This window comes from Miniopterus schreibersii (genome assembly GCF_964146895.1).
Source record: "Miniopterus schreibersii genome assembly, chromosome: 13".
Classification (NCBI taxonomy): Eukaryota; Metazoa; Chordata; class Mammalia; order Chiroptera; family Miniopteridae; genus Miniopterus; species Miniopterus schreibersii.
The window spans coordinates 15,166,307-15,191,075 of NC_138113.1; the positions used below are offsets into that span (position 1 = coordinate 15,166,307).

Here is a 24,769-nt window from a genome sequence, read left to right on the forward strand (position 1 = left end):
CCGCCTGGGCCTTTGGCCACTAATCTGCGTTGCTGTGCATTGCCTAAAAAACCTGAAACAGAAATAACTAAGAAATGTCCAGACCAGGCCACTCATCGCATGTAAGAGGGTATGGATATGAAATATGGCCTGATGCTTTTATGTCCTCAGTGCCTGTGATAATTGCTCAATAAAAACTTTATGTCCTCGGGCACTCTGAAGGAAGCAGTAAATATTTAGTCTTGGCAGCTGCAGCCTTCGGACCTCACCCACGAAATGCTGGTCTCTGCCTTGATTAGTACAGAGAGGGGATGCCGTGGTAGGAATGGAATTTTATTTTTAAAACAAGGTATAATGAAAAGAATACAAAGGGATATATATTATAATCAATGTAGGTGTTCCTTACTTTAAGAAAAGGAAATAAACAAGATCAAAAATTCTAAAATATATGCCCTGGCCCGTGGGCTTCGTGGTTAGAGCATCACTAATTGTTGTGACTCTTAAGTTGTTGTGTTCTTTACTCTTAAAGAAATGCAAATAGACAAGATCAGAAATTATAAAACATATAAACTGGAGTATTTGCTTTATGGAATAATTGGCCTTCACAAAATGCATTATAGGGTTTCCTTAAGTATCAATTTTCTCTACATATTTGAGAGCTTATTTTCACATCACAAAGCCAGACCCCAGACGTCGACATCTAGAACCCACCTTCATGGTTTTCCAGCCCAGCTACTTTATTTACAAGTCAGGAGGCCAAAGCCCAGAGGAAAGTTCTAAACACTGTTCTTGGGGGCACCCTGCCAGTGCTGGGCAGAGTTGGCACAGGAACCCAACCCAGGCCTCTTTCCACTTCTATTGTACTTCTCAGGAATGAGCACGGCGTGGCACCAAATTCTCCTAAAAATTGGCTTCCCTTTCACTTCATTTTTCACTTCATTTCTTTGTTTTGTTCCGATTATTAAAATAATGCACATTCTTTGTAGAAAACTGACAAATGCAAAAATATATCAAAAAAGAAAACCCCTGCAGAGTCACCGTGCGGGGGGACGCTGTCCCCGTGCTGACCTGCGGAGTCCTTGGAGGGCATCCACGCTCTGGCCACCTCAGCTGAATGTCTTCCGCCGGGTGCTCCGCGCTCGGAGGTCAGCGCTCGGGCTCCTCATCTGGGGGCCCCCCTTTCCCTCGGCTCATCACCGACCCTTGGACTGTCTCACGCAGGCTCCGTCTTCGGAAACAGTGCCAGTGGACTCTCTTCTCCCCTCCCCTTCTTCCCCTTTGGCCGATTGGACATCGGGCCCCCCTGTACTCCTGGGCTGTCCTTCGCCTGCCTCATTCTCAGGCCTGCTTTCTGCGGCCCATTCCTTAAATAATAACGTTGCACATCCGGCCCCCTTTTTACTCTGTGTTCTCCTCCGGGGGTAGTTTGTCTTCTCTGAGGCTGGCGGCCAAGTAAACACCTTCTGCCTCCAGCTCTGTTCCCAGCTGCCAGTTACCGGACCTTCCCCGGGGTGTCCCGCAGGCTCTGAAATTGCCCAGAGCCGGCCCAGTGACGGCTCCTTCGCCAGCCCGTTACTCTCCCTGTGTTCAGTCGTTAATTGCCGCACATCAGAACGGGAAACCCTGAAGTCGTCGTGGCTTTTCCTCCCCTCCCATCGAAGCCATCCCGCCGCTTCTACTTCAGGAGCATCCTTCAGCCCTGTGCCCCTCCTCGGTGACCACTGCCCGGCCGGTCCCTCAGCATCTCCCGCCTGGACCGTGGCAGGTGCCTCCTGACTGCTCGCCTTGCCTCTCCCGTCCGTCGATTCCTGCTCCCTGCTGCCGCCGTTGTTTATATTTTCTGACATACACCTGGTTTTAAACCCTTCTTTCAACTCTCAGCTGCTTCCCGATGCTTACAGCGTGCGGTCCAAAGCCACTGGCAGGCAGCATGGCCGTTTTTCCTCGGTCTTATTTCTCTTTGAGGCCCGGTGACCGCGCTCACTGCTCAGCACGGTGCCCGACCGACGGCAGGCGCTCGCGCTGTTGAATAAAACCGCCTCCGCACATTCCAGAGTGCCGCCCTGTGTGCCCGCCGCCTCGTTCCCAGCTGGTGCGTAAAATAAAAGTAACTATTCACTTGGTCAAAGTTATGAAGGGGCCGCACTTAAATGAGGAATTACCTATTCACTTCTGTGTTGGGGGACAGGCCCTCTCTGTGCTTTGGTTACTATATTACAAGTGGCCCGAAAGCAAAAGGCACATTTCCCTGCCTTCAGGGGACACGTGCAGATCAGTCCTCGTGGTTCTGACAGCTGAACCCAAGCAGCATCCTTGTTCTGTTCCTAGAGAGGTCCACTGCAGGTTCTGTGTATGTGCATATTCTTTTTAAGGCAGGAAACCACATAATACCGTTCAACTGTTACATTTGGCAGAGGTGGATTATTTTTCTAACGTGTTTAGTTAACCTGTGAAATCAATTAACATTAAGAGAGTTTTTTCAAAATAATTTCTGATTGGAAAAACAATTAAAGACAGTGAGACCACATGATTTAGAATGCAGACACTGTAAAATGCCATAAAATCCCGAGGTCTTAATGTGTATTTGTAGTGGGTCTGTACCCTAAGTGTAAGTAAGCCCAAAGAAAATGTGCCCATTTGGGGGGGGGGTGTTTGTTTTTATTGTGGGATCAGATTTCTTCTCACATTCAAAGAGAATAGCGAGAAGAGTTTACTAATTACGAAGCCATGCTTTTATTTTTATGAAATTTTTCTGCTTGTTATGTAGAGTATCTAAAATAGTGTCTGAGTTTTTACTAAAGAGATACCGCTATTTGAATGAACTGACCTATCAAAAGAACAAAGTGACAGACTCAAACTATATAAATAAGCCCTTTTTTCTTAACACTACAAGAGATGCACACATTTTTGCATTAGAAATGCATTTTGTATCCTAGAATTCGCTATAAAAAGGGCCTCCAGAGGAACGGCTCGTGCATTTCCTTTTAAACGCATCCCCGCACTTTACATCTCTCCCAGTGTGGCTTTGCTGGGTCCCGTCCCGCCGGGGTGCGCACCTGTCTGTCGGGCCTGTGCCGCTGTGACGTCCACGGGTGCTTCCAGTTCCCACCCGGGTCAGCATCTCTCCCGTTTTCCTTGGGGCGCTTTGCTCTGCTTCAGGACTTCCTTCTTTCCCCCATCTGCCCGCTTTTCCTACCCTCTCCATAAATGACAGGCTTTCTCTCCTCTCCCCAGCTCATCCGTATTCCAGACTCACTCCCCCATTGCCTCCTGACCCCTTCACCGGGAAAACAAAAACAAAACGGCCTCCGCTCTGTCTGGCCAGTACTGATTGCCCACCTTGGAAATGGGAGGCCTTGAGGCCTCCAGGAGAGCCTGGCATTGTCCTCTACCCCGGCACCTGTCATGAACACAGCTCTCACCCGTTCACCTGTTACTGCACCCCTGGCCCATCCTCAGGCTCCTGCAGTCACGATGTCACTCCCTCTGCAGGCCGGGCATCCCTCACCCCGCTCCACCCACACAGAGCTGAGTGCGGGTGTGCTTTAACTCCTCCTCACCCCTAACACACCTCATTTGCTGGCCAATTTTTTTTGAATTTATTTTTCAAGAACTTTACTCAACTGTCGACTCCTCCAGGGAGCCTTCCACGATTGCCTTGCTCATCCCCTCCTTCCGCAGTGTGGCTTAGGTGCCCAGGTCTTATTCTCACAGCATTGTTAGGGGCTGACTCCCCACCTGGCTGACCTCTTTAAAGATGGGAACTGTGTGGAGGAATCTTTTTTCCAAGTAATTTTTCTCTTGTACTTTGCTCTCTAACCTTTATTGACTTCTTTCATATCTTTGGCCATCTGAAGTGATCTCCCTTCTTCTTTGCATCCCTCCATGCCCAGTCCATTCCTATTGTGTGTGCTTGTTTTCTGAAACTCACGGATGGCTTCTCCTGAATTCCACTGAAAACACACGCACACGCACACGCACACGCACACACACACACGTGTCTCATTTTCCAAGCCCTTGAATAAGAAAACTAGGGGCGGGGGTGGGGGTGGGGAACACATGAATTGCGACCAAGTTCCCTTCTACTCCTCTTTGGAATATTACACTAGAATTCTTTTTCTCAGAACAACATGACTTGGTAGAAAACATTCATGCCTGTTGTGATTTTAAACATAAAAAGCGAATAAAGCTTCCTGAGTGACCCTGTTGAAAGTAGCTTACAGAGCAGGACGCCCACCCTCGCAGTTCCATGGCCTGGTGTCTTTCTCGGGACTGGCAGGCAGGTGTTTCATCTGGGGACGCTGTTGACTCTCAGGTATTTGTGAGACTGCCCTTTGGTCATTGCCCCGATCCTGACTGCCCCAGAGGGTGTGAGAGGATGAGCTCAGAACCTTCGGAACACACAGCAAATGGAAAGTGAAAGCAAAGGCGGGTCCGTTGAGAATGCTCCAGTCCACTTTACCCAAAAACAGGTCCGGATGTCCTGACGCCAACCGCAAAGCTAAGATTTGCATAAAGAAAGAAACAGTCCTGTAAGTGAACAGCCACACCCTCTTCTGTCTGACGAACCGAGAGAGAGAAGCTTCGGGAAGCTTCTAGGAGCTCCAGAGCAGCATCTGCAGCTGCGACCCACTCCCTCCCATTTGGAGCAAGGTCCCCGAGCGCGCCCTGTGGCATCGCACCTGCGGGAATGGCCCGCTGCCCCCCGCTCTGGCCCAAACAGAAAAGACGCGAAGCGAGACAGATGCGTGCTGGCGGGGCCGCGGGAAGCTGAGCCGCTCAGGAGTCCAGGGAGGCACGAAGCAGGGACGGTGGGCCCGGGCTCAGCTTCTCTCAGGAGAGGATGCTCTGTGATCTGCACCGTCTGTCCCATGTCATGGGGTTACCTTGTAAAACCTTCCAAAAAACGCACGTGTGGGAAAGGTCCAAAAACGCAGTTTCTTGTCGCCAGTCATACCTCCGGGATTAAAATACACAAAGTGCTTTCTATACACAGATGTGAAGCCAACGTCTTCATATAAATTGTGAAATCAAGTCTGAAAATACTAGAGAAGTAATATATTCCTTTTTTTCTTTTTCTTTTTTTAAAAAAAATATATCTTTATTGATTTCAGAAAGAAGAAGGGAGAGGGAGGGAGGGAGAAAGACACATCGATGATGAGAGAGTCACTGATCGGCTGCCTCCTGCACACTCCGCTCTGGGGATCGAGCCCGCAACCCGGGCGTGTGTCCTGACCGGGGATCAAACCGTGATCGTCTGGATCCTAGGTCGATGCTCTACCGCTGAGCCACGCCCAGTCGGGCAATGTACAATATTTCTTAGAAGTCCGTAGTATGAGACAAGTAATATGGTTAATCTGATTCATAACGTATTTAAGAAAAAAAAAAATCATTCTTTTTCATGCTTGGCACTTTTTATAACTATTGATCTTTTAAAATTATTTTCCGATAGGAACATTCCTCCCCTGGCAGCGGTGACCTGAACTCCTACAGAGATTCTTTAAAGAAATACCATTGCACGTATTTACTGATCAGTGTTCCCCTGGTGGGGAAATGCTCTAGGAAGGTAATTATTTAAAGGTTAGGAAGAAAGGGAATTGTAGCTTTTCACAGAGTGACCTTTGTGGACCAGTTTTAGAAAAAGAATTTGCTTCGCTTTCCAAACGCGGATGAGGGCCTGACTGACCCTCGGTTTCAGCTGTGTAAACACTGAGCTTCCAAACTGCTTGGAAAGAAAAATCAGAGCAAAACTTGAAACAACCAAAGTAAAACCAGAATAATACAGTGATATTATTGATTGTTTCCCTGTGCAATAACCTGTGAATTTCCTTCCAACGAAAAAGGGGTGGGGGGGGGCAAAGATAATTTGATTTCTTAGTTTCTGCGCTGTGGGGATAACGAACATTGTAGTAAGCGGTATTTGATATAATATGATTTCTGACATGCTTTGACTTAGAAGCCTCGGTTTCTGATTACCTATGAGTCTAGCAGTCTTCTTGGGCCACTGTATAGTATTTCCTTTTGCAATGCAGACCACGACATACCTACGGCTTCATGTGCAAGGGAAAAAAACAGTCACGGGGCCCTCTTTTAGCACAAACTGTAAACTCGACTGGCAAAACTGCTTGTGTTGCTGATTTAATTTATATTTCTAAATGCGCTCATTAATAGCTGCATTTTTAGGCAACTGTATAAAATAATTGAGCTGAGTTGTTAACAGTAGTAGGGTGTCAGTTGGGGGAAAGTTTATGAAATGGTCCATGGAGTTCATGATTGATTTAATAATAATTTAAAATGCCTACCCCTAGTGTTCCCCGGTGACTCCATGGGTACGAGCTCGGAGCCCTCCCGAGGAGAATGAACCGGCGGTGGCCTTGCACGGGCGCGGGCCAGGCACAGTGCCGTCCTTGGCACACGTGCGAAGCTAGATGAGATGAGGGATGTGGCAGGTTTCATCCAACTTCACACGGGAGGGAATGATTTCAAACCACTTCATGAGCTGCTTCTTGGGAATCAGCATTTCAGTTTTTTTCCTGGACACTTGTTCTAGGTTTGAATTTGTCATCAGCTATTAACACAAACGTAAGAGTCCAAGCTGAAATCTGTCAGACAGAATAATCCGAGAAGGGGCCAGACGCAGGCGTGCGAGGGATCTTTTCCGTTCCCCGGATACCCTGTGAGAGGGAGTGTATGTTACAGGCTTGTTTGCCGCCTTGCTCATTTTTAAGGCCAGAAGGGGAAAGAAAGGGCGGCAGCTTTTCCGAGAATTTTATGAGCTTATATTTTAAAAACACCTTTGATATTTGGTATATTAATCAAGATCCACGGTCAACCCGACGCTGCCAAAAGAAATATATAGGAAGCTATTGTGCCAATAACTCCTTATATTTTCCTAATATAATTATCTAACAACTTCAAAAAAATAAAAGGTTAAGTGTTGACATTAAAGTCTTATCCTCACTGGCAAATGTTTCCCTTTGTCCCTACAGTTTCTTTGGGTCCAAGAATCTAGAAACAGCAGAATTCTGAAAAACTTTCCTTAGAATTAAGTAGTCGTGACGGTGGTAGTAAGCTTCTTATCTGATATATCACAAAATAAAAACTGAATAAATTCTAACTGGACCATAGGCAGTAATTTGAACTTCATGGTATATGGCAGGGAAGGGAGTAGATCACTTGCCAATTCTAGTCACAAAATATTGATCATTTCTTAAAAGCACAAACTGGTTCATGACTTCAAATCCGATGGGATGAAATCATGTCTGGTATTATCTAAGAGCAGGTGGATTATGTTGTTATCATTTGAATTCTGTCGCATCACTTCATCCGTCTCTGTCACAGTGAGTTACACTGAGTCTGGTAGAACGTATTTTCCTCTAGTTCACACTTGAGCCAGGACGAGAGCCCAGCCTTGAAATTCTACCTTGAGCCTCACCTGACACTCACGATTTCATTCAGAGCCTTGTATTTGTAGCCTTTTAACTAGTCAGATTTTCAGTAGTGAAAGGTTCCTTCCCAGATTCCAGGTTCCTGCAGTGCTTTTTCTGGTGACCATCTTCTGCTTTGTTCTGTTCAGGAGAGATTGGGGGCGTGGTGGATTCCAATAACCATCCGAGGGTTAAATATGATGTGGTGGCCTCACGTCTCTGGTCAAGTGTTGGGGAAAATTTTCATTGATTTAAGTAGGTGTTACAGCTCCGTAAAGAATGGCCCTGTGTTTGGCAAGAGAGCAAGTATGGAAACTCTCCTCACAGCCAAGTGTGCAAGAGTAAAGTAATCGGTTCACGTAGAAGGAAATGATTTTGACAGATTGGCGCTCTTGGGGAGCGGGAGGCAGCCACCAGAGTCGGGATCCCAGCGCACGCCCCTCGCGGCGGAGGAGCCCCTGGCAGTGGGGAGCGGCTTTCTGTGAATGAAATGCTCGTGTCGCATCTGGTCCTTTGGTCACTGTGTCCTCTCCTGTGTCGTGCGACCGGTAGATCCGATGTGTCCCGTCAACCCTCTGCTTTGTCCGCCCTGTTTAGACGTGGAGGTAGAGCAACCCGGAGAAGAGAAGAAGGAGTGCTACTACAACCTCAACGACGCCAGCCTCTGCGACAACGTGCTGGCCCCCAACGTCACCAAACGGGAGTGCTGCTGCACCTCCGGGGCCGGGTGGGGCGACAACTGCGAGATCTTCCCCTGCCCGGTGCTGGGCACCGGTAAGCGCCCGCGCAGCGGCGGCCCGCGCTGTCCCCGGGGCGGTGGAGCGTCTCTCTCGGGTCACCGCGGTAGAGCTTGGCCATGCTGACGCCCGCTGGTGGGTGCCGGGCTCGGAATCCGAGGGAGATCCCCCGATAGTGAGTTCCATTCAGATCTGGAAAAAGCACTTTCATCCCACCTCAGGGTGAATTCTTAGAGTTCTTTCCATCGCCGACTGTGCCGTTACAGTGAGGTTCAGTATTATATTTGGCAGGAGGATAGTTCAGTTTTATTCCATTTTTTAAAATGGAAACCAATCTTTTTTTTTTTTTTCACGACGACACAGCGTGATCCATAACTAGGGATTGCATGTTTAAGCTAAGATTTCGCTTGATGGATTCCTATTAAAACGTTAAAATGCTAGAGACCACAGTAATGGAGAAGTAAGTCATAACACCAAGTAAAACATGGGTAGGTAAAATATGGGTGAACTAGGAAGGTTTTTTAAAAAATTATAAATAAACCTCTGAAGTCATTAGCTTTTTTTGGGGGGTGGGGGGTTGCACCTAATCCATAATTTTTGAGATTGTACTGAATTTATTTGCCTGAATTGGATGGCAAAATTTGTACTTTAAAGTTGCTGAGTCCTGGGGTGGGACGGGGGCTGGGTGGAGGGGGCAAGAGTGGGGGAAATGACAGACGGCGATAATACTGTCAACAAGTTAAAAATAGTAATAAGATAAAATGCGATACAATGCACATTCATGGGAAATGTTGATGTTTTCCTCTTTTTAACTTCTTTCTTTTTTTTCTCATCTCTCCTGAAATCAGCTGAATTCACTGAAATGTGTCCTAGAGGGAAAGGCTTTGTCCCCACTGGAGAATCCTCTTACGAAGATGGTGGCAGGGACTATAAAGGTCAGAATCCAGCAGGAACGGATTCGCAATGTGTGTGCACACCAGGCATTCGAATAAAAGCATGGCCGGGTTAGGCAGAATTACAGTTCTTTCGCGCCCTGGGAACTGGTTACAAAGCCTTTATCCTGCCCTTCGAGGGAAGTCCCTGTGGGTCCGGGCAGAGCCGTGCGTGGCCTGGGAGTCAGAACACTTAGGGCTGCGTGGCCTAAGGCTGGTGGCCGCGGGACATCACACAACCTTCCGAGTTTGCAGCTCTGAGATGGGAACGGTGTCTCAAAAGTTATCATGAGGATTAAATGAGATAATATATGTAAAAGTGCCAAACACAGAATTCTGTACTTAATAAATGTATTCTTTTATTCCAGAAGCATGTTAGACATTTTATGTTACGACAGTAAATTTTATCATCATGGTGACCTTTTTTTTTTGAATCCTTGCCTGAGGATATTTTTCTCATTGCTTTTCAGAGAGAGTGGAGGGAGGAGAGAGAGAGAGAAAGAGAGAGAAACATTGATGAGAGAGACATACATCGATTGGCTGCCTCGCACACGTCCCGACTGGCACGGGGACTGAGCCTGCAACTGAGGTTTGTGCCTTTGCCTGGAATCGAACCCGAGACCCTTCAGTCCGCAGGCCGAGGCTCTAACCACTGAGCGAAACTGTCTGGGCCCAATATGTTGGTCTTCAATGGTCATCAACAGAGCTAACAGCCTGGCTTCTTTAGAACTCATCCTTGTATTGTCAGGACCTCTTATTTATGGCCACAGATTCATAGTAAGGACTGGAAAAGAAGGGAGCGGACGTTGGTGTGTTCGATATCTTCAGTGCTATTAGTCTGTGATTCTGAAGTAAAGTGCAGCCTTTTTATTTGGGTAAAATTTAAACCACACGTGTGAATGTTTCCTTGTTAACCACTCACTTCTGACATTTTCACGATAGAGATATTAAGTCTTTTTATATATAAAGTGATTTTTTTTTCCTGTAAAGTTTAATATCGAAAACTGCTAAGTGGATGGAAGACAGACTAAAAACATTTTTTTATTGTTCATCTTTTTTGGAAAAATAGTGTTTTAATAATTTGGTATAATTCAGTAGCTGGGTAAGAAATTCCATATGTGTTTTTTAAATACATCTATGATTTAGTCCAATTAAATAACAAGACTTGGTTAGTGGTATGTGTTTAATGGTTTTTCAAGTTCACAAATATTATATACTCCATGTTTGCAGGGACGCAGTTAAATCTCGCTTTATATTTTGGGGTGAAGCCCTGATTTCACCACAAAGTCATCCCCTTTTTTGTAGAAAAATAAAGTTCCTCCTCTCCCTGTCTTAGCAGCGCTGTAAATGGTTGGAAGACTATTAGGTTCAGATCCAAACAGCCACCTATTTGGACTTGGCTTTGCCATTTTCCAGCTGTATGACTTGGAGCAATTCACCTGTGGAATCTCCAATTTTTAAAACAAGGACCAGGTGACATTAGCTCTAAAATGTGAGAAGGATGGTAATAATAGCAGCGGTTTAGGTGTAAGTAACGCTTTTAGAGAGTATACTGAGTTCTCTACGTGGACTGTCTGTCACTTAATCCTTCCAGTCCTATCGGGTGGAGGTCCCTGTTATCTCCAACTTACCCCTGGGGATAGTCTTCTCATCTCAGCTAATTAATGGGCCAAAATGCATTTATAGAAGCGCACATTTCTTCAAGCGCATGTCCTTCAGAGTATGTTGTCGGTGCCACTGTGGAATTTCAGAGACCGTTCCATCAAATACAAGGGAGCAGCCCAGAAGCCGTATTTACAAATATACCTCCCCGAATAACGTGTTGGACTTTGTTCCTTAAATATCACAGACAAACCCGATTGGGTTCCTACCTCTGTGAATTAGTCCCAACTTTAAGAATTTTGTGTTGCTGTATCTTTAAGAATCTTTGGAATATTAATATTGATTAGATGCTTCTTAACGGAAAGACCAGAGCTAACTGGTCTTTCCGTTGCTCCATTTCCCACCCCCACCCCACCCCCACAGATGCGGATGAATGCCTGCTTTTTGGACAAGAAATCTGCAAGAATGGCTTCTGTTTGAACACCCAGCCCGGTTACGAATGCTACTGTAAGCAAGGGACCTACTACGATCCCGTCAAATTGCAGTGCTTTGGTAAGTTCTAAGGGGACGTAGGGTGCTGCGGAAATACCCAGGTGGAAGAAAACAAGCAATGCTGTGTCGGACAAAAACTATTTTTTTGCATCTAAATCATATGTTGGAAAGATTAGTAAATGTTTTATGGCTCTTTTTCGTGAGCAAGACTTAGGAAAGTAAAGAGCCTCCATAGTGCCGTTTGACTCGATTTCAGACGAAGGGTTACTATTCAGTGTGGAATTATAATTCAGGTCACTGGCTTGAGTGACGTGCTCTCTCGGTCCGGGGAGTCTCCTGCGCCATCGCTCATCCCATGCGAGTGAGAGTCATTTTTAAACACTGACCCAGACTGTAATGCTTAAGCAGAAAACCATGTCCACTAGGCAGAAAAACACAGCAAAAGGAAATAACTTTAAAACTATCCTAGAGTCATTTCATCTTACATGTCTGAGCATATTCTGCTCCTCAATGTTTTCTTTCCTTATTTAACGTCAGCATCGGCAGGACAAGGTCACTTTCCCAATCTGTACAACTTCAGTTTCATGGTCAGGCTCCTCTCTTGGGTAATGACACGTAGTTAACTACACTGTGGCCGCCCCTGGAATCGGGACTGAATTGAGCAGTGTGGAAAGCTGGGTAAGTGTTGAGGCGCAACTGATTACTGATCTTCTTTAACAATCTTCTCTCTCTTCAGATATGGATGAGTGCCAGGACCCCAGCAGCTGCATCGATGGCCAGTGCATTAACACAGAAGGCTCTTACAACTGCTTCTGCACCCATCCGATGGTCCTGGATGCTTCGGAGAAGAGATGCGTACGGCCAACTGAATCGCACGGTGCGTTTGGGGGCGAGATGCACGTCTGTGTCCAGACAAATGTCATAAGGTTTTCCTTTCGACTCACATGTAAGCTGTTGGAAAAGAGGAAAACTGATTCCGTGGGTACTTCTGAAATAGTTAAAATGAGATGCTAAGAGAAACCGTAAAATGCGTATCATCGGTACGCAGGCGATTTAACACCCTCAACCTACTCATACGATGGTCAGTAGCTCCAGCTGCTGAGCAGGTGGCAGAGCTGTGCCATGCTGAGGGTGCATCAGCTTACCCTTCAGAGGCCGCTGAGGAAGGTGTCGGTTCAGGGGAAGGTCATTTTGTTTCCAGATTGCACTGGGGGACCCAGGGGAAGCTGGGCAGAGCAGAGGGTAGAGTTCAGCAAGGAGCCGGAGAGCCCCGAGGCCCATTGACAGGAATCCCTGTGCCTCCCTCACGAGCTGATCTGCCATGATAACTGGTCTGATCGATGATCGATCAGCCCGTCTGAAATCAGCTGAAAGGTAGAAGGGGTGGGATGGAGGACTCCAGGGTGAAGTGTCACTTAGTCCAAGGCTTTGGCAGGTGGAATGGGTGAGAAAGCCTGAGTCCAAAAAGGAGTATGTAGAAAGAAACGGTGGGATTTGACAGAGGGGTAAGTGTGAGAAAGGAAAGACTGAAAAAAGGAGAGGTCCCAGGAATGCAAAGCGCAGGCAAGGCTGTGGGGCTTCACGCAGCGATGGCGGCTATTCAGGCAGGGACGGGGCGTGACGTTGGGGCGCGAGGGGCCGGTTGACCTCAGCTGATGGAGTGACACCAGGTGGAGGTGACGCGGGCTCGATCCGTGAGAGGACCAGGCCGGCGTCAGGCCTCTACTGGGACGTCACTCTTAGAAAGCGGGGAGCAAAGGCGGGGCCTCGCCGGCCTCCGCCCCGGCGTGCGGGAGGCGGGAGCAGCGGTGCCGTCGTCGCGGACCCACACCTTCCCTTTCAGAGCAAATCGAAGAAACGGACGTGTACCAGGACCTGTGCTGGGAGCACCTGAGCGACGACTACGTGTGCAGCCGGCCCCTCGTCGGCAAGCAGACGACCTACACGGAGTGCTGCTGTCTGTATGGCGAGGCCTGGGGCATGCAGTGCGCCCTCTGCCCCATGAAGGACTCAGGTGAGCCCTGCCCCTCGTCCCTCTGCCGGGGACCTTTCGGAACAGGTCCCTGTGCCCTCCTGCGGAGCCTGACTACTCTTTCACTTCGATGCCTTCCCCTTCACCTCTGATCCGTCGCCTCCTCCAGAGGCGTGTGTGTCAGGAGGGGACCAGCAGCGTCGCAGAACCGCCTGGCTTCTGGTTTACCTCCTGTCCGGACCCTCTTTCCGTTTCCCCGGAGGCCGATAAATGACCCAAAGAAACAGGGCAGCTTAGCGGTTGGTGGCGGAGGTCTTTAGGCTCCATGTTTCCTGATACCGTTTTTTTCTTACAACCTTCCTCATTTCTCACTTTCTACTTAGAGCAAAAAAGTATTAGAGACTATACAAAATTAGACGATAAAAGTCTTCAAATTTTTATGTCAGCCTCTTTGGGAGAAAGAGAAGGGGTTAGACCCGTAAAGGAAGGGGGGAAGGTAAGTGGAAACATCGTTGAACGAATCTCCTCTCCTTTCAGCCTCGGCCTGGGGTTAAACCTTTGGTCAGCTGGGGAGGGCGCAGCGGGCTGAGCCCTGGGCTCCGTGCCCTGTCCTCGGGCTGGGGGAGGACCGGCCGGGGCCGCCGGGCTCCGGGCTGGGCTACGTGGCAGCCGACGGGCTGTACGCGGGTGGCTGCCCTCTGCTCGCCCCGCGGCTGCTTCCCGCTGGTCAGAGGAAAGCACTCAGCCCTGGCTGGCATATCATTTTCTCTTCGACGATAAGATCAGTTTGTCGAAGCTAGAAAAACGCTGCGTGTAACAAAGTGAACGAGTTCATCACGAACCAATTCTCAGGACGGTCAGGAGGGGAAGAACTGCTTGAAAAGGGGAAATGCGTTGCCTTTTAGTTTAATTAGAATGCAACTTCCAAGCTGTTCTATAAATTAGCCACCCAAGCCTTTTTCTCCACACGTTAGTTATTGTTATATATTTGCATTTAAGAGAATATTTTAAACGGAAATCCATATCTTCGAGCTAAGGCACGCTTTGTGTTTTGTTCTACTCTTCAGCATCTCTGAAATTGCAGGTATCTTGCACTTGATGGCATCCACCAGAGGCCACAAGCCACTTCTTTCGCATTTTAATGTCTGTTATATCAGGATGCATTTTACATTATAATAATAAATGTCTTCTATTCCTTTCTAAAAATATTGTGCAAATTTGACACTCACGTCAGTGTTTGAAAAGCCGCTTTCCTTGTACCCTTCTGCCCCTGGATGTTTGGTCTTTAAACTGGTTTCTGTCAGATGGGCAAGAAGGGGATATTAGCAGCTCTTGCTCTTCCTGCCAGGTGGCTGCGGTCCAGTGCATTTTCAGATGGGTCTGAAATGCAGGGATCCTGTAAAACCTACAGTTGCCTAATAGCATCTGAACATGAATTAAGGGTAGACAGATGCAGAAAAAATTGTTCTCATATAGAATGTCCTCCTCTAGACCATTGCTTCGTAAACGTGAATGGGAATGCCAGTTACCCGGAGCTCTTATCAGAAAACAGGGAGGCGTCTGCCTTCCTGACAGTCCCAAGGTGAGGCGGCTGCTGGTCCTCAGGCCCCCGAGCAGCGCTCTAGAGACATCTGGCAGCATCCACCTTGATTTGATCAGAACCGGCTCTAGTGTCGTTACTACTTTTCCAAAGAGGAAGCAAAGTGTGTGAGTTTTAAAACTGGTTTGCTCCTCATTTCTGTCACTGAGCCTTTTACAGTATGCTGTCCGAGGGTATCCTGATAGCTGAGGAAGCACCATGCCTGTTTCTGCAGGCTCTGGCTGCACCCAGCCTGCCGGCTGAGCCTCCCCGTTTCCTTGGGAGCGCAGCACTGCTGTGGGGAGCAGTCAGTTACTGATGGGAACAGAGCGGAGGAGTTGGGGGTAAATCGCAGCCCTTGTCATCAGCTTTGAGCATGGAAGTGCAGCGTGAAGCGCTGGCTCCGGAGCAGGCCTTCACACTTCCGGTCCAGCAGGTCCCGGGCACCGACGCTTGCGGAGGCTGCGGCCCCATCTGAGAGCGCTGGGAGTTGGAGGAGGCGGGTGGCTCCCAACTAGTGTCCTCCGGAGTCAGAGGGCGTCCTGCGGATTGGAGCCGCAGGCAGGGGAGTGAGTGCAGGGGGATGGGTGGTGTCGGGGTAACCCGACGTGAGAACTGCGTGGCTGCAACAGTCAGTACACTTCTGGGGGCGCTCAGGATTCCATTCCAGTCCTCAGCTGGAGTCTTGGAGGCCAGCCTGGGCATTAGGAGAAGGTTCCAGGCCATTGAGGTGGCATTGCAGATGCAGCAGTGGGCAGTTTGTTGAAGTGGTCGCAAACCGACGGCCTCCCCTCCGCGGCTTCTGCAGGCCTGGGGGGAGGGCTGAACTGCTGGGGGGGGACCTCACACCTGAGCTTCATCCTGATGTCATGCCAGCCTCTGGGGGGAAAAGCCGTTTGGAAGACACCAAGTCAGGAAGAGCAGACCGTTGCACCCGTAGCATAGATGAGAGAGGGTGGTTATGCTTGGTCTTTCTGGGGACTTTCAGCGCCATGCTAGAAGACAGTCACAGGAGTGTCAGAACTTTGAAATCTTTGGTGGAGTTTGTTGGGTTTTCTGTAGGTTGGTTTTTCTGTCTCCACCGTAGTCATCAATGATGATAGCTGGGTTGTATACAGCACCGTACCAGGCGCTGTTCAAAATGCTTTCCATCCATTAAGATAATTTCATTCTCCAAGCCATGCCCTGAGGCGGGGCATAGTTGCCTCCTTCTCTAGGAGAGTGACTGAGGTAAGGAGGCTGTTCCCTGCCGTGGTCATCACCAGCAAGCGGCAGGTTCCGGTCCAGGCAGCCTGGCCCAACCGCCAGGCATCCTCACCAGTTCAGTGTTTCTCCAGCCTCCCGCCTCAAGGTCTCAGAGCTCATCTTAGGTAAATAGTATCCCTTAGAATATAAAAGTAGCCAAGTGAAAAGTTGAAGCTGAGATTTTTAAAGCTTCTCATGCATTGTATGCCTAGAGAAGAAAAAATCTATGTCTTTAGAGCCAGGCAGTCAGTTTCGCAAGATGAGAGGTGGGGCCTCATCCGTTACATCCGAGTTTAGCACACTGATGGGCTTAGTAGATAATATAAATGTGATGATTTACTGGATTAAAGCAAGTCAATAATTCTTGATAACTGAAATTGTTGACAACCCTTGCCCATATCTAAAATGAGTTTTTAATGCTTTTGTCGACACTTTTAAAAGTATAAAATTAAAATTTCTGGAAAATGTACATATGGATTACAAGATACGTAGGGTGCCATTATCTCATGGGAATAAAAACCTATTGACTTGTAAATGAAAGAAAATTAGACACATTTAAACACTGGAATCTGAAGTACCCAGTGTCTTGGTTATCATGTTAAAATAATTATACTTCTTTTAAGTAAATTATTAAAATAATTAGACTTAGTGTAAGTAAATTGAACCTAATGACTTGAGAAAGTCTTGATCTAAAATTTTGAAGTTAAATTTTCTCTATGGGAAGCTTAGCGTGTTGGGAGAGTGCCACCTATAGGTGGTTAATGTACTGCATCACAGGTGTTCTAACCCTAAGTATTTTTTGTTAGTTTGTTTAAAATACTACAAATGTCCCTTTTTCCCCCCAATGACCCGTTCCATCCCGTCCCATCCCCCTCGGCAGTCCCTCTCCCCACCATCGTCCGTGTCCTTCGGTTGTGCACATAAATTCTTTAGTTACTCTCTCTCCCTCCACCCACCCGCCCTCCTCCATCCCTCTGACATTCGTCAGTCTCATCTATGCTTCCATGTCATTGAATCTGTTCTGCTCATCAGTTTATGTTCTTTAGGTTCCACATATAAGCGAGATCATGTGATGTTTGTCTTTCTCTGCCTGGCTTATTTCACTTAGCATAATTTTCTCCAGGTCCATCCATACTGTCCGAAAGGGTACAAGATCCTTTCTTTACAGCTGCGTAGTATTCCAAAACCCTAAGGATTCTTAATGAAAGTCAGGCATTGAAAGGTGAGAGCTGTTTTTAAAAAAAATCTCGAAGGAAACAGAAGTGCCACAAAAGAAATTGGTACATGTTTAAAAAGTTTTGTAAAACAAGGGCATTGAGTGGGATGCAGAGGCGTGGGCCCTCTCTGTTCTGCCGAGAGAACAGATATATTTGACTGAAAAAACTTCTAGTTCTGGGAATACAGATTAGCCTTGGACTTGACTGCCAGGAATAAAAATATAACCATTACAGCATAAGAAAAAGTTGAAATCACGTCTCTCAGTAGGGAACTGGTTGATAATTTTTGGTTCACCCGTACAGTGGAAAATACTATACAGCCTTTTTTTTTTTTAAGGAGACATATCTATAGATTGTAATACAGAATTATGTCTAATCCTAATTTTTTTAAAAGGCAAAAAACAACATGTTTATTAAAGAATTATATGCAAGGTGCAGTTAGGAGTAAGAACCATGCCTGAAATGCATTCTGAATTATTTATAATTTACCTGTTTTCAATTTTAGTTGAAATCCTTCATTTCATTATTTACTATACACCTGTTATGTACACTAGGCAACAAATTTTGAAACAGATATGCAGTTTGTATTTACATGAAATTTACAACTTAATTCTGTAAAATAACATACCATACAATTACGTTGTATTGCTAAGTTAGAATAGTTTATCCCTAAATATTGTCTCATTTAAATGTGCAAGTGATTCTTTTATTTAACACATTTATTATTCGCTATGACACAAAATGTTGGGGTACTTCCTAACAGCCAGTCTACCCCCAGTGTTTTCATCAGTTTCCATAGAAGTGACAGAACCTGGAGCCTGCGCTTGAGCAGCTGAGCTCGTGACCTCGCCCACGTCTGTGCCTGGCTGGCCGCGCGCGCTCACACGTTCCCGAAGGTCGCGGTGTAAGGACTTTCATGATACCCTGGGAGGTGCGCAGGAAGACGGGGATTTGACTCATGGGCTAAACTTGAAAAAATATTGTAACTGGGCAGTGGTTGCACAGGCCTTTCAGCAGTCATGGTTTAAAGGCTTTTCCAAGAAATATGTTTCCAAAAAATGTTAATAATAACTTTGGAACGGCGTGCGTGTGAGGCCCAGTGCGTGGTGGCCCGTCGGCCTGGGCACCCAGAGCGCTCGTTCCGCTCTGGCTCTGCTTCTGTCGGTTGCACTGGACAAGTCACTTCAGTTTCCTTTGGCCAAAGCTGAGAACTGCTTTGTGAGGTTGCAGTAATTAATACTCGAGCATGAAAGCATTTGTCATTTTGATCCTAAGACCCTGAATACTATAGTTAAAGAAAGTGTAGCTCTTAATAAACTAGAGTAGAGACTACAAAATCTAACGGGACGGACATAAAAGGCCCCTAAACCGAGTGGCCACCGTGCCTGTGTACACTGTGTACACAGTCTGCTCTCAGTGGTTGGTGGGCCACTTCCTTTGGGACCGAATTCTTGGTATCCGTGGAACTAGATCCAATTGGATACCACATGGGATGGCAGCTAAGCAATTTATAGTTCTTATTGAGGAGATTTTCATTTATTTAGAAAGCTTCCCCTTACTCCCCCCTCCAAAAGGGGTAAAAACACTTTTCTTACTATAAAGGGGTTATTGAAAATTAAAATTCCTAGTGAATTATGCACCTAGAGCTTTGTCATTTCAGGTCCTCGTTACATTCGTTTCTTTATTTGTAAAAGGGCAATAGCAACGACACTCCCATCAGGGGCGTTGGAGGGTTAACTGTGATAGTGTAGGTGGGATGCTGGCCATGAGTAAATGCTTCATAGGTGTTAGGACGATTGTCGGTCACACCCTGTTCCGGGAAGCGGGCCGAGCTGCCGGTCAGCCCCCACCGCGACCTCGCCGGACGGTGCTGGGCGTCCCTGTGGAGGCAGGGACGGGTCAGAGACTACGAGGGATGGGAGGGTAGAGATGTGGGATTTTCTAGTTCAGTGACTCTCAAGGGAGTAATAAGGCAAATAAAGGTAATAAATAAGAGCTTTTCTCCAGCCACACGTGCCCCCCTCAAGAATCAAGTGCCTTCTCCTGAAGGGATGTGCTCACCCCGTCGGGATTCCCGGCCACGCTGATGGCTCAGGGCTGGGGAATTCTCCCCCCCGTAAGGGAGACTGGCGTGTAAGTCGGGGCGCTCCAGAAAACGGTACCAGGAGAGAGAGACTGAGTCATTCACTATAAGGAGCTGGCTCCCCCGATTACAGAAGCTGCTAAGTTCAAAATCTGCAGGTGGGCTGATCCTGTGGGAGGCCAGGAGAGCGAGGTTTCCGTGTAGAGGCCACCAGGCCGGACGAGCCAGTGTTGCGGACGGAGCCTGCAGGCAGCCGGCGTGGGGGGGATTTCTCTCCACTTGGAGGAGGCTCAGTCTTTCTGCTCTGCTGGGCCTTCCCCTGTCCTGAGGCCCCCCCCGTGACAGAGGGCAGTTTGCGTTCCTCAAGTCCACCCATTTAAATGATGTTTCACCAGCTACTCTGGGCGCCCTGTGGCCTAGCCCCGTTGACTCATGAAATTGGCCGTGGCAGCTGGGGCTGAGAAGAAGCTTGAGAACCAGGTAAAGAAAATATTTGCATTTTGTGGAGCTTCTCCAGCCCCCGCTACCATCCTCAGTGGACACCATCAATTAAGGAAGGGCCTTCATGCTCGGTTTGGAGCTAAATGTTGTCCCGTCTCCCTCTCCAGACACACGCCAGGGAAGGAAAGGCAGGCAGGGGGTCGGATGCTCAGCACTGGACAGGGCTGTCGACGGGTCAGGGCTTCTTGACCAAACTGGGAAAGAGATGCAGACTTGTGAAAACAGATGAATGACAGGAATGAATGACAGAGGAGCCAGGTACAAAGAAGGGGACAGGACATCGGAGGAAGAGCACTAGAAATGAAGCTACCATGTGGGGTTTTAAAACAGCCGTGTCTGCAGCAGGTGCCTTAGAGGAAGACACAGCAGTGGGCACGTAAGTCCCATTTAGGTTAGGATCCCGTGGTGGCCACTGATCTGTACTCCTGTCAACAATAATGTAAAATTAAATTTTTAAAAAACATATTGGAAGAAAAGGAAACATAGTTTGCCTTCAAGTAGGGAGTCAGAAAGGAAGAAAACACACCCTGACGGGGGAGGACACTGACTCCGCTTCCTGCTGAGCCGCTGGAGGCAGCGCTCGGGTGGCTTGGAACAGGCTGCAGGTCCCCGGCCCAGCTCCCTGGAGCGGCCTGAGCCAGCGAGCCGAGCGTCTGAACGCCGGCCGGAGGCGCTCGCCGCACTGCAGGCCCGAGCAGTAACTCTGTTTTGAGAACCGGTTGAAGCTACCATCTCAATAGCCTCAACAGTGATTAGAAAACAGTTAAATGTGGGGCATTTGATGAAAAGATCTCCAGTTGGTGTCACGGCACTTCTGAAATTTTAGTCTGTGGACAGCTTGGACGTTTCATTCAGTGCTTATTTTCTTAAAAGCTTTACTACATTGATGTGCTTGGAAAGTATTTGTCTGGCCAAGTTCTGTTATATACAGTATTCTAAAGGAATAACTTTCATTATGATTATAGTCACACTGATGTCCTATTTGAATTTTCAAGTTGAGAGCCAAAGTAGAGAAATTAAGACATGCATGTAAAATGAACAATCCGATCACAAAAGCAGCACTTTTATTTTTAATTAGCAAGTGATCTAATTTGTCTCAAAAGTAAAATGTTTAGCAGTTTAAACTTTCCCCCTTGAAATCAGAGCTTATGCATGGGCACTTAGTTTCTTAGAATGCCTTTTCCGTGTGATCTTTTAGTAGGTTATTCGCTCTTTAGTGGAAATTTTGCATTCATGTATTTTAAATTTTGTTGCTGCTATGATTTTTTTTTCTCCTCAGTGATAGGAATAGTTGAAATGTACTCTAAGAAAAATGAACTATGATGAGTGGGACTATAAGAAAATCACTGTACACAATTGTTTTAAAGCCCTATTGTGTTCGAGGTTTTGAATTCAAAGAATGTATTTATTTCCACCCTCTCCTAATTAACCTTATAAGACAACAGTGGCTAGAACTAAGCTGCCGGATGCCCAAGCCTTTTAAACATGGGCCTCTTGGCCAGACCAGGCAGGCCTGCGGAGGGGTGAGGGAAAGATTATCTGCTCCCCCTTCATGCAGCAGACAGATTGTGCCTCTTGTAATTGGGAGAAAAGCATCTAGAAGAGCCATTTTCAACCTTTTTCATTTCATGACACATATAAACTAATTACTAAAATTCTGCGGCACAGTGAAAAATATATTTTGCTAATCTGCCCCCCCCTCCCCAAAAAGTATAAATCTGATTCATTCACATTGGAAGGCTGTTATTGTTTGGCTGTTGTCATTTTTTAATTTCACAATCTAAGGGAAAAGAGGTCAGTGCCCCCGACTAAATAGTCAGGTATTGCATGTTTTCCAAATTCTTGCAGCCCACCAGTGTGCCAGAAGGCATATTTATGAATAGCCACATAGACTGTTTAATATGCCGTGCATTACCTAGAACTTACTCTTCAGATAACGGTAATGGATTCAGCGGTCTATCTTTACCTCGTGACCTTGAGGTTTGTACCTCTGAACACTAATGGAGACTTTCGAACAAATATTAATACAGCTTCCGCTGCTGCAGAACGTAGAATAAGGGAGGTTAAAACAATATCCTTACAGCACGTCTTTACCCTCATTTTAATAATGTATTGTTTTTAGTAAAAGAAAATGTTCTATTTTGAGAATTTATCCTGACTTGGCCTTTGGAATATCATTAAATTTCTCTGGAGCTCAGATTCCTCAGAAGAATGGAGAGGGAGACTGTCCGAGCTCACAGCGCGTTGAATTCCGTGGTTCACAGTCAACCTGAAAGCCTCCAGGTGAGCACCACCTGAAGGCAACAGCATCATCTAGTGGTGGTCACCTCACGTTACAGCCACAAGTTTCAATGACAAATGGTCTTTTGAAGACTTTGCAGCCTAATAGTAAAAATTTCCTATTTAGAATCATAGAATATGTGAACTAGAAAGGACCTTAGAGATCAACTAGTGTAGCTTCCTCATTTTACCAATTAAAAATAGAAAAGTTAGAGAAATTCTAGACTTAATATGTAAAAAAAAAAAAAAAAAGTTTTCCCCATGCATTTTTTGTTTCTCTGACTTTTTTTCAAATTGAGATGAAATTCATATAACATAAAATGAAGCATTTTTAAGTGAGCAAACAGTTCGGTGGCATTTAATACATCCATTATGTTGTACAATCTCCCCTGTGTTCTTAAGCACACCCTTAGCTCCTATTAAAAAAAAAAAATCTTACCTGGTTAATGCAAAACATGTATTAAGAGAGAAGACAAAATATATTCCTTATATATAATACATGCTTATTTATTTTTCCTAATGGTTGAATTCTCAGATTGCTTCTTCAGAGTGGTGTGGAGAGCAAGAGAGCAGAATATGAAACAGCCTGTATCTGTCCTTGCAGACAAAAATATGAAGTAGATCAGTTTAGGCAAGTAACATATTGAGCTTTCCTCCTATTTACCACTCTGTTATATTGTCCAGTCTTGTCTCTTAATTATTAGAGGCTACCTCATTCCTAATTTCCTCTGAGATTGCCTGAATATAAGACTTAGTGAGAAATGAGGGAACCCTTTTATGTAGTTTTTAATGAGACATTTATAAGTTGTCAATTATTATTTTAAGGTTTTCATGTGTGGCATAACTTCATACTATTACGAGTGTATAAATTTTGAATCCAGGTTTTAGAAATAAAAGAGAGCCTTCACGCTGTGGCATTCGGACCCGACAAATCTACTTCTTTGGTTAGAGCGGCTAAGTAAACGGCAGTCTGGTGGGAAACTCCGGGAGTGGCTGGACTTGGAGGGGGCAGCGTTGGGAGAAGACGGTTGGGTGGGGGAACTAACTCGGTTGGTGTGAGGCCCATGAGTTTCCTTCACATTTACAGGAGCCCCGCAGAAGGTAAACTCTGCCAAGACTTCAGCCTTCATTGCTTCCCTGTTCTCAACAAGTACAATTTAATTGAACATTAAGCAATTCGATCTCTTTCGCCTAATAAATCGAGCAAATTCAATACACATAAATCCTAATGATAGGGCCGCCCCGGGGGGCTGAGCTCAGCAGCACGCGTGGTTACTGCTCTCCCTGGAGTTACAGTCGCAGGTGCTGCCGCTGAACCACCACCTACCTGATGCTTGAGGTCTAGGGAGCATGTGTGATCGTCTCCGTAGGGTTTCAGGAGGGCAGCTGGGGCGTAGAAAGAACATGGTTTTGCAGATAGACCAGGTGAGGTTCAAATCCCTCACCTGACTTTCTTATCGGAAACCAGAGGAGCCAATGACAGTGGCAGTGTAGGGCTGTTCTGAGACTTACAGGAAAAGGTGTCTGTGGAAGTCACTCCCCTGGACAGAGCTTCGTGGGACAGGCCGTCGACCTTCCTGCCTCCGACCGTTCCTCGCCCGCCCCTGCCCGGTGCGCCCGTCTCCCTAGCGCTTTCTTCTCCGTCGCACCGTGGTACCCCCTTGTTCGTGGGGGATTCCTCCCTAGCCCCCGAGTGGATGCCTGAAACCACAGATAGTACGAACCCTATACAGTCTGTTTTGTTCCTCCACATACCTGTGACGAGGTTTCATTGACAAATTAGGCTCATTCAGAGATGAACAGCGATACTAATACCATAGAACAGCTCCAGCCTGTGCCCTAATGAAGTCAGCGAGCGTGGTCCCTCTCTCTGGAAATTCCTTGTGTGCTGTGCTCACCTGCTTCCCAAAGGGGGCGCCCTCGGCTGCCCCCCGGCGCATCCGAATCCAGCGCGCTGCTCTTGCGCTTTGGGGCCCTTAGTCAGTAGAATCAGGGTTGTTTGAACGCACGCACTGCGATGCCACCACAGCCAACCTGATAACCACGACGCTGCTGCCAAGGGGACGAAGGGGCGGGAAGCACCTACCGCGTGGCTACGCTGGGCAGAGGGGACCCACGCCCCAGGCGGGACAGAGCGGGACAGCGCTCGACTTCATCGCACTGCTCAGAACCATGTGCAGTTTCAGACTTACCAACTGTTTCTTTCTAGACCGTGGTTGACCTCGGCAACTGACACCACGGAAAGTCAAACCGCGGAGAAGGGAGGAGACTGTGTCTACCTGGGACTCTCTCTGAGTTACCTTCCCTCCTCCTCCACCGGTCGGCCTCCTTCCTGTAGACGGCCACCTCCCCGGTGAAGCCTTCCCAGCTCTTCCTGGCTGACTCTAGTCATCGCCTCTTCCATGGCCCTGATAAGCTATTGCACATGCCACAGTGTCCTGTCCTTAGAGCCCTTCTCTCTCCCGGACCCCACGGTGCCCGCAATATTCTCAGCCTCTGCTTCAACGACTGAGTCCGTCAATCCTGACTGGGACAATGTCTTGCCTTTAATGTCACTAAGGCAAAGTGTGATAATCCTGTTCTCAATGGACCAAAAAGTGTATGTGTCCAGTCCAAGGAACTAGGAAGTGGAGAAGCAGGACTAGAACCCAAGACTTTTGACTCTGGGTCCTTTTATGTTTTGATTATGCCCAATTTTTTCTCTCAATTCAGTAAGTTTAATA

General features: G+C 47.0%; 1 protein-coding gene across 16 annotated transcripts in view; it reads left to right on the plus strand.

Moving 5' to 3' along the window:
- LTBP1 (latent transforming growth factor beta binding protein 1) overlaps positions 1–24,769 on the plus strand; it is a 313,392-nt gene that overhangs the window by 277,760 nt on the left and 10,863 nt on the right. For all 16 annotated transcript variants that reach the window (XM_081157290.1, XM_081157285.1, XM_081157276.1 and 13 more), the window contains 5 exons: positions 8,004–8,180; positions 8,992–9,078; positions 11,101–11,229; positions 11,906–12,046; positions 13,013–13,183. In XM_081157290.1, the coding sequence (XP_081013416.1) occupies positions 8,004–8,180; positions 8,992–9,078; positions 11,101–11,229; positions 11,906–12,046; positions 13,013–13,183 (705 nt within the window). The remainder of the gene's footprint in view (positions 1–8,003; positions 8,181–8,991; positions 9,079–11,100; positions 11,230–11,905; positions 12,047–13,012; positions 13,184–24,769) is intronic.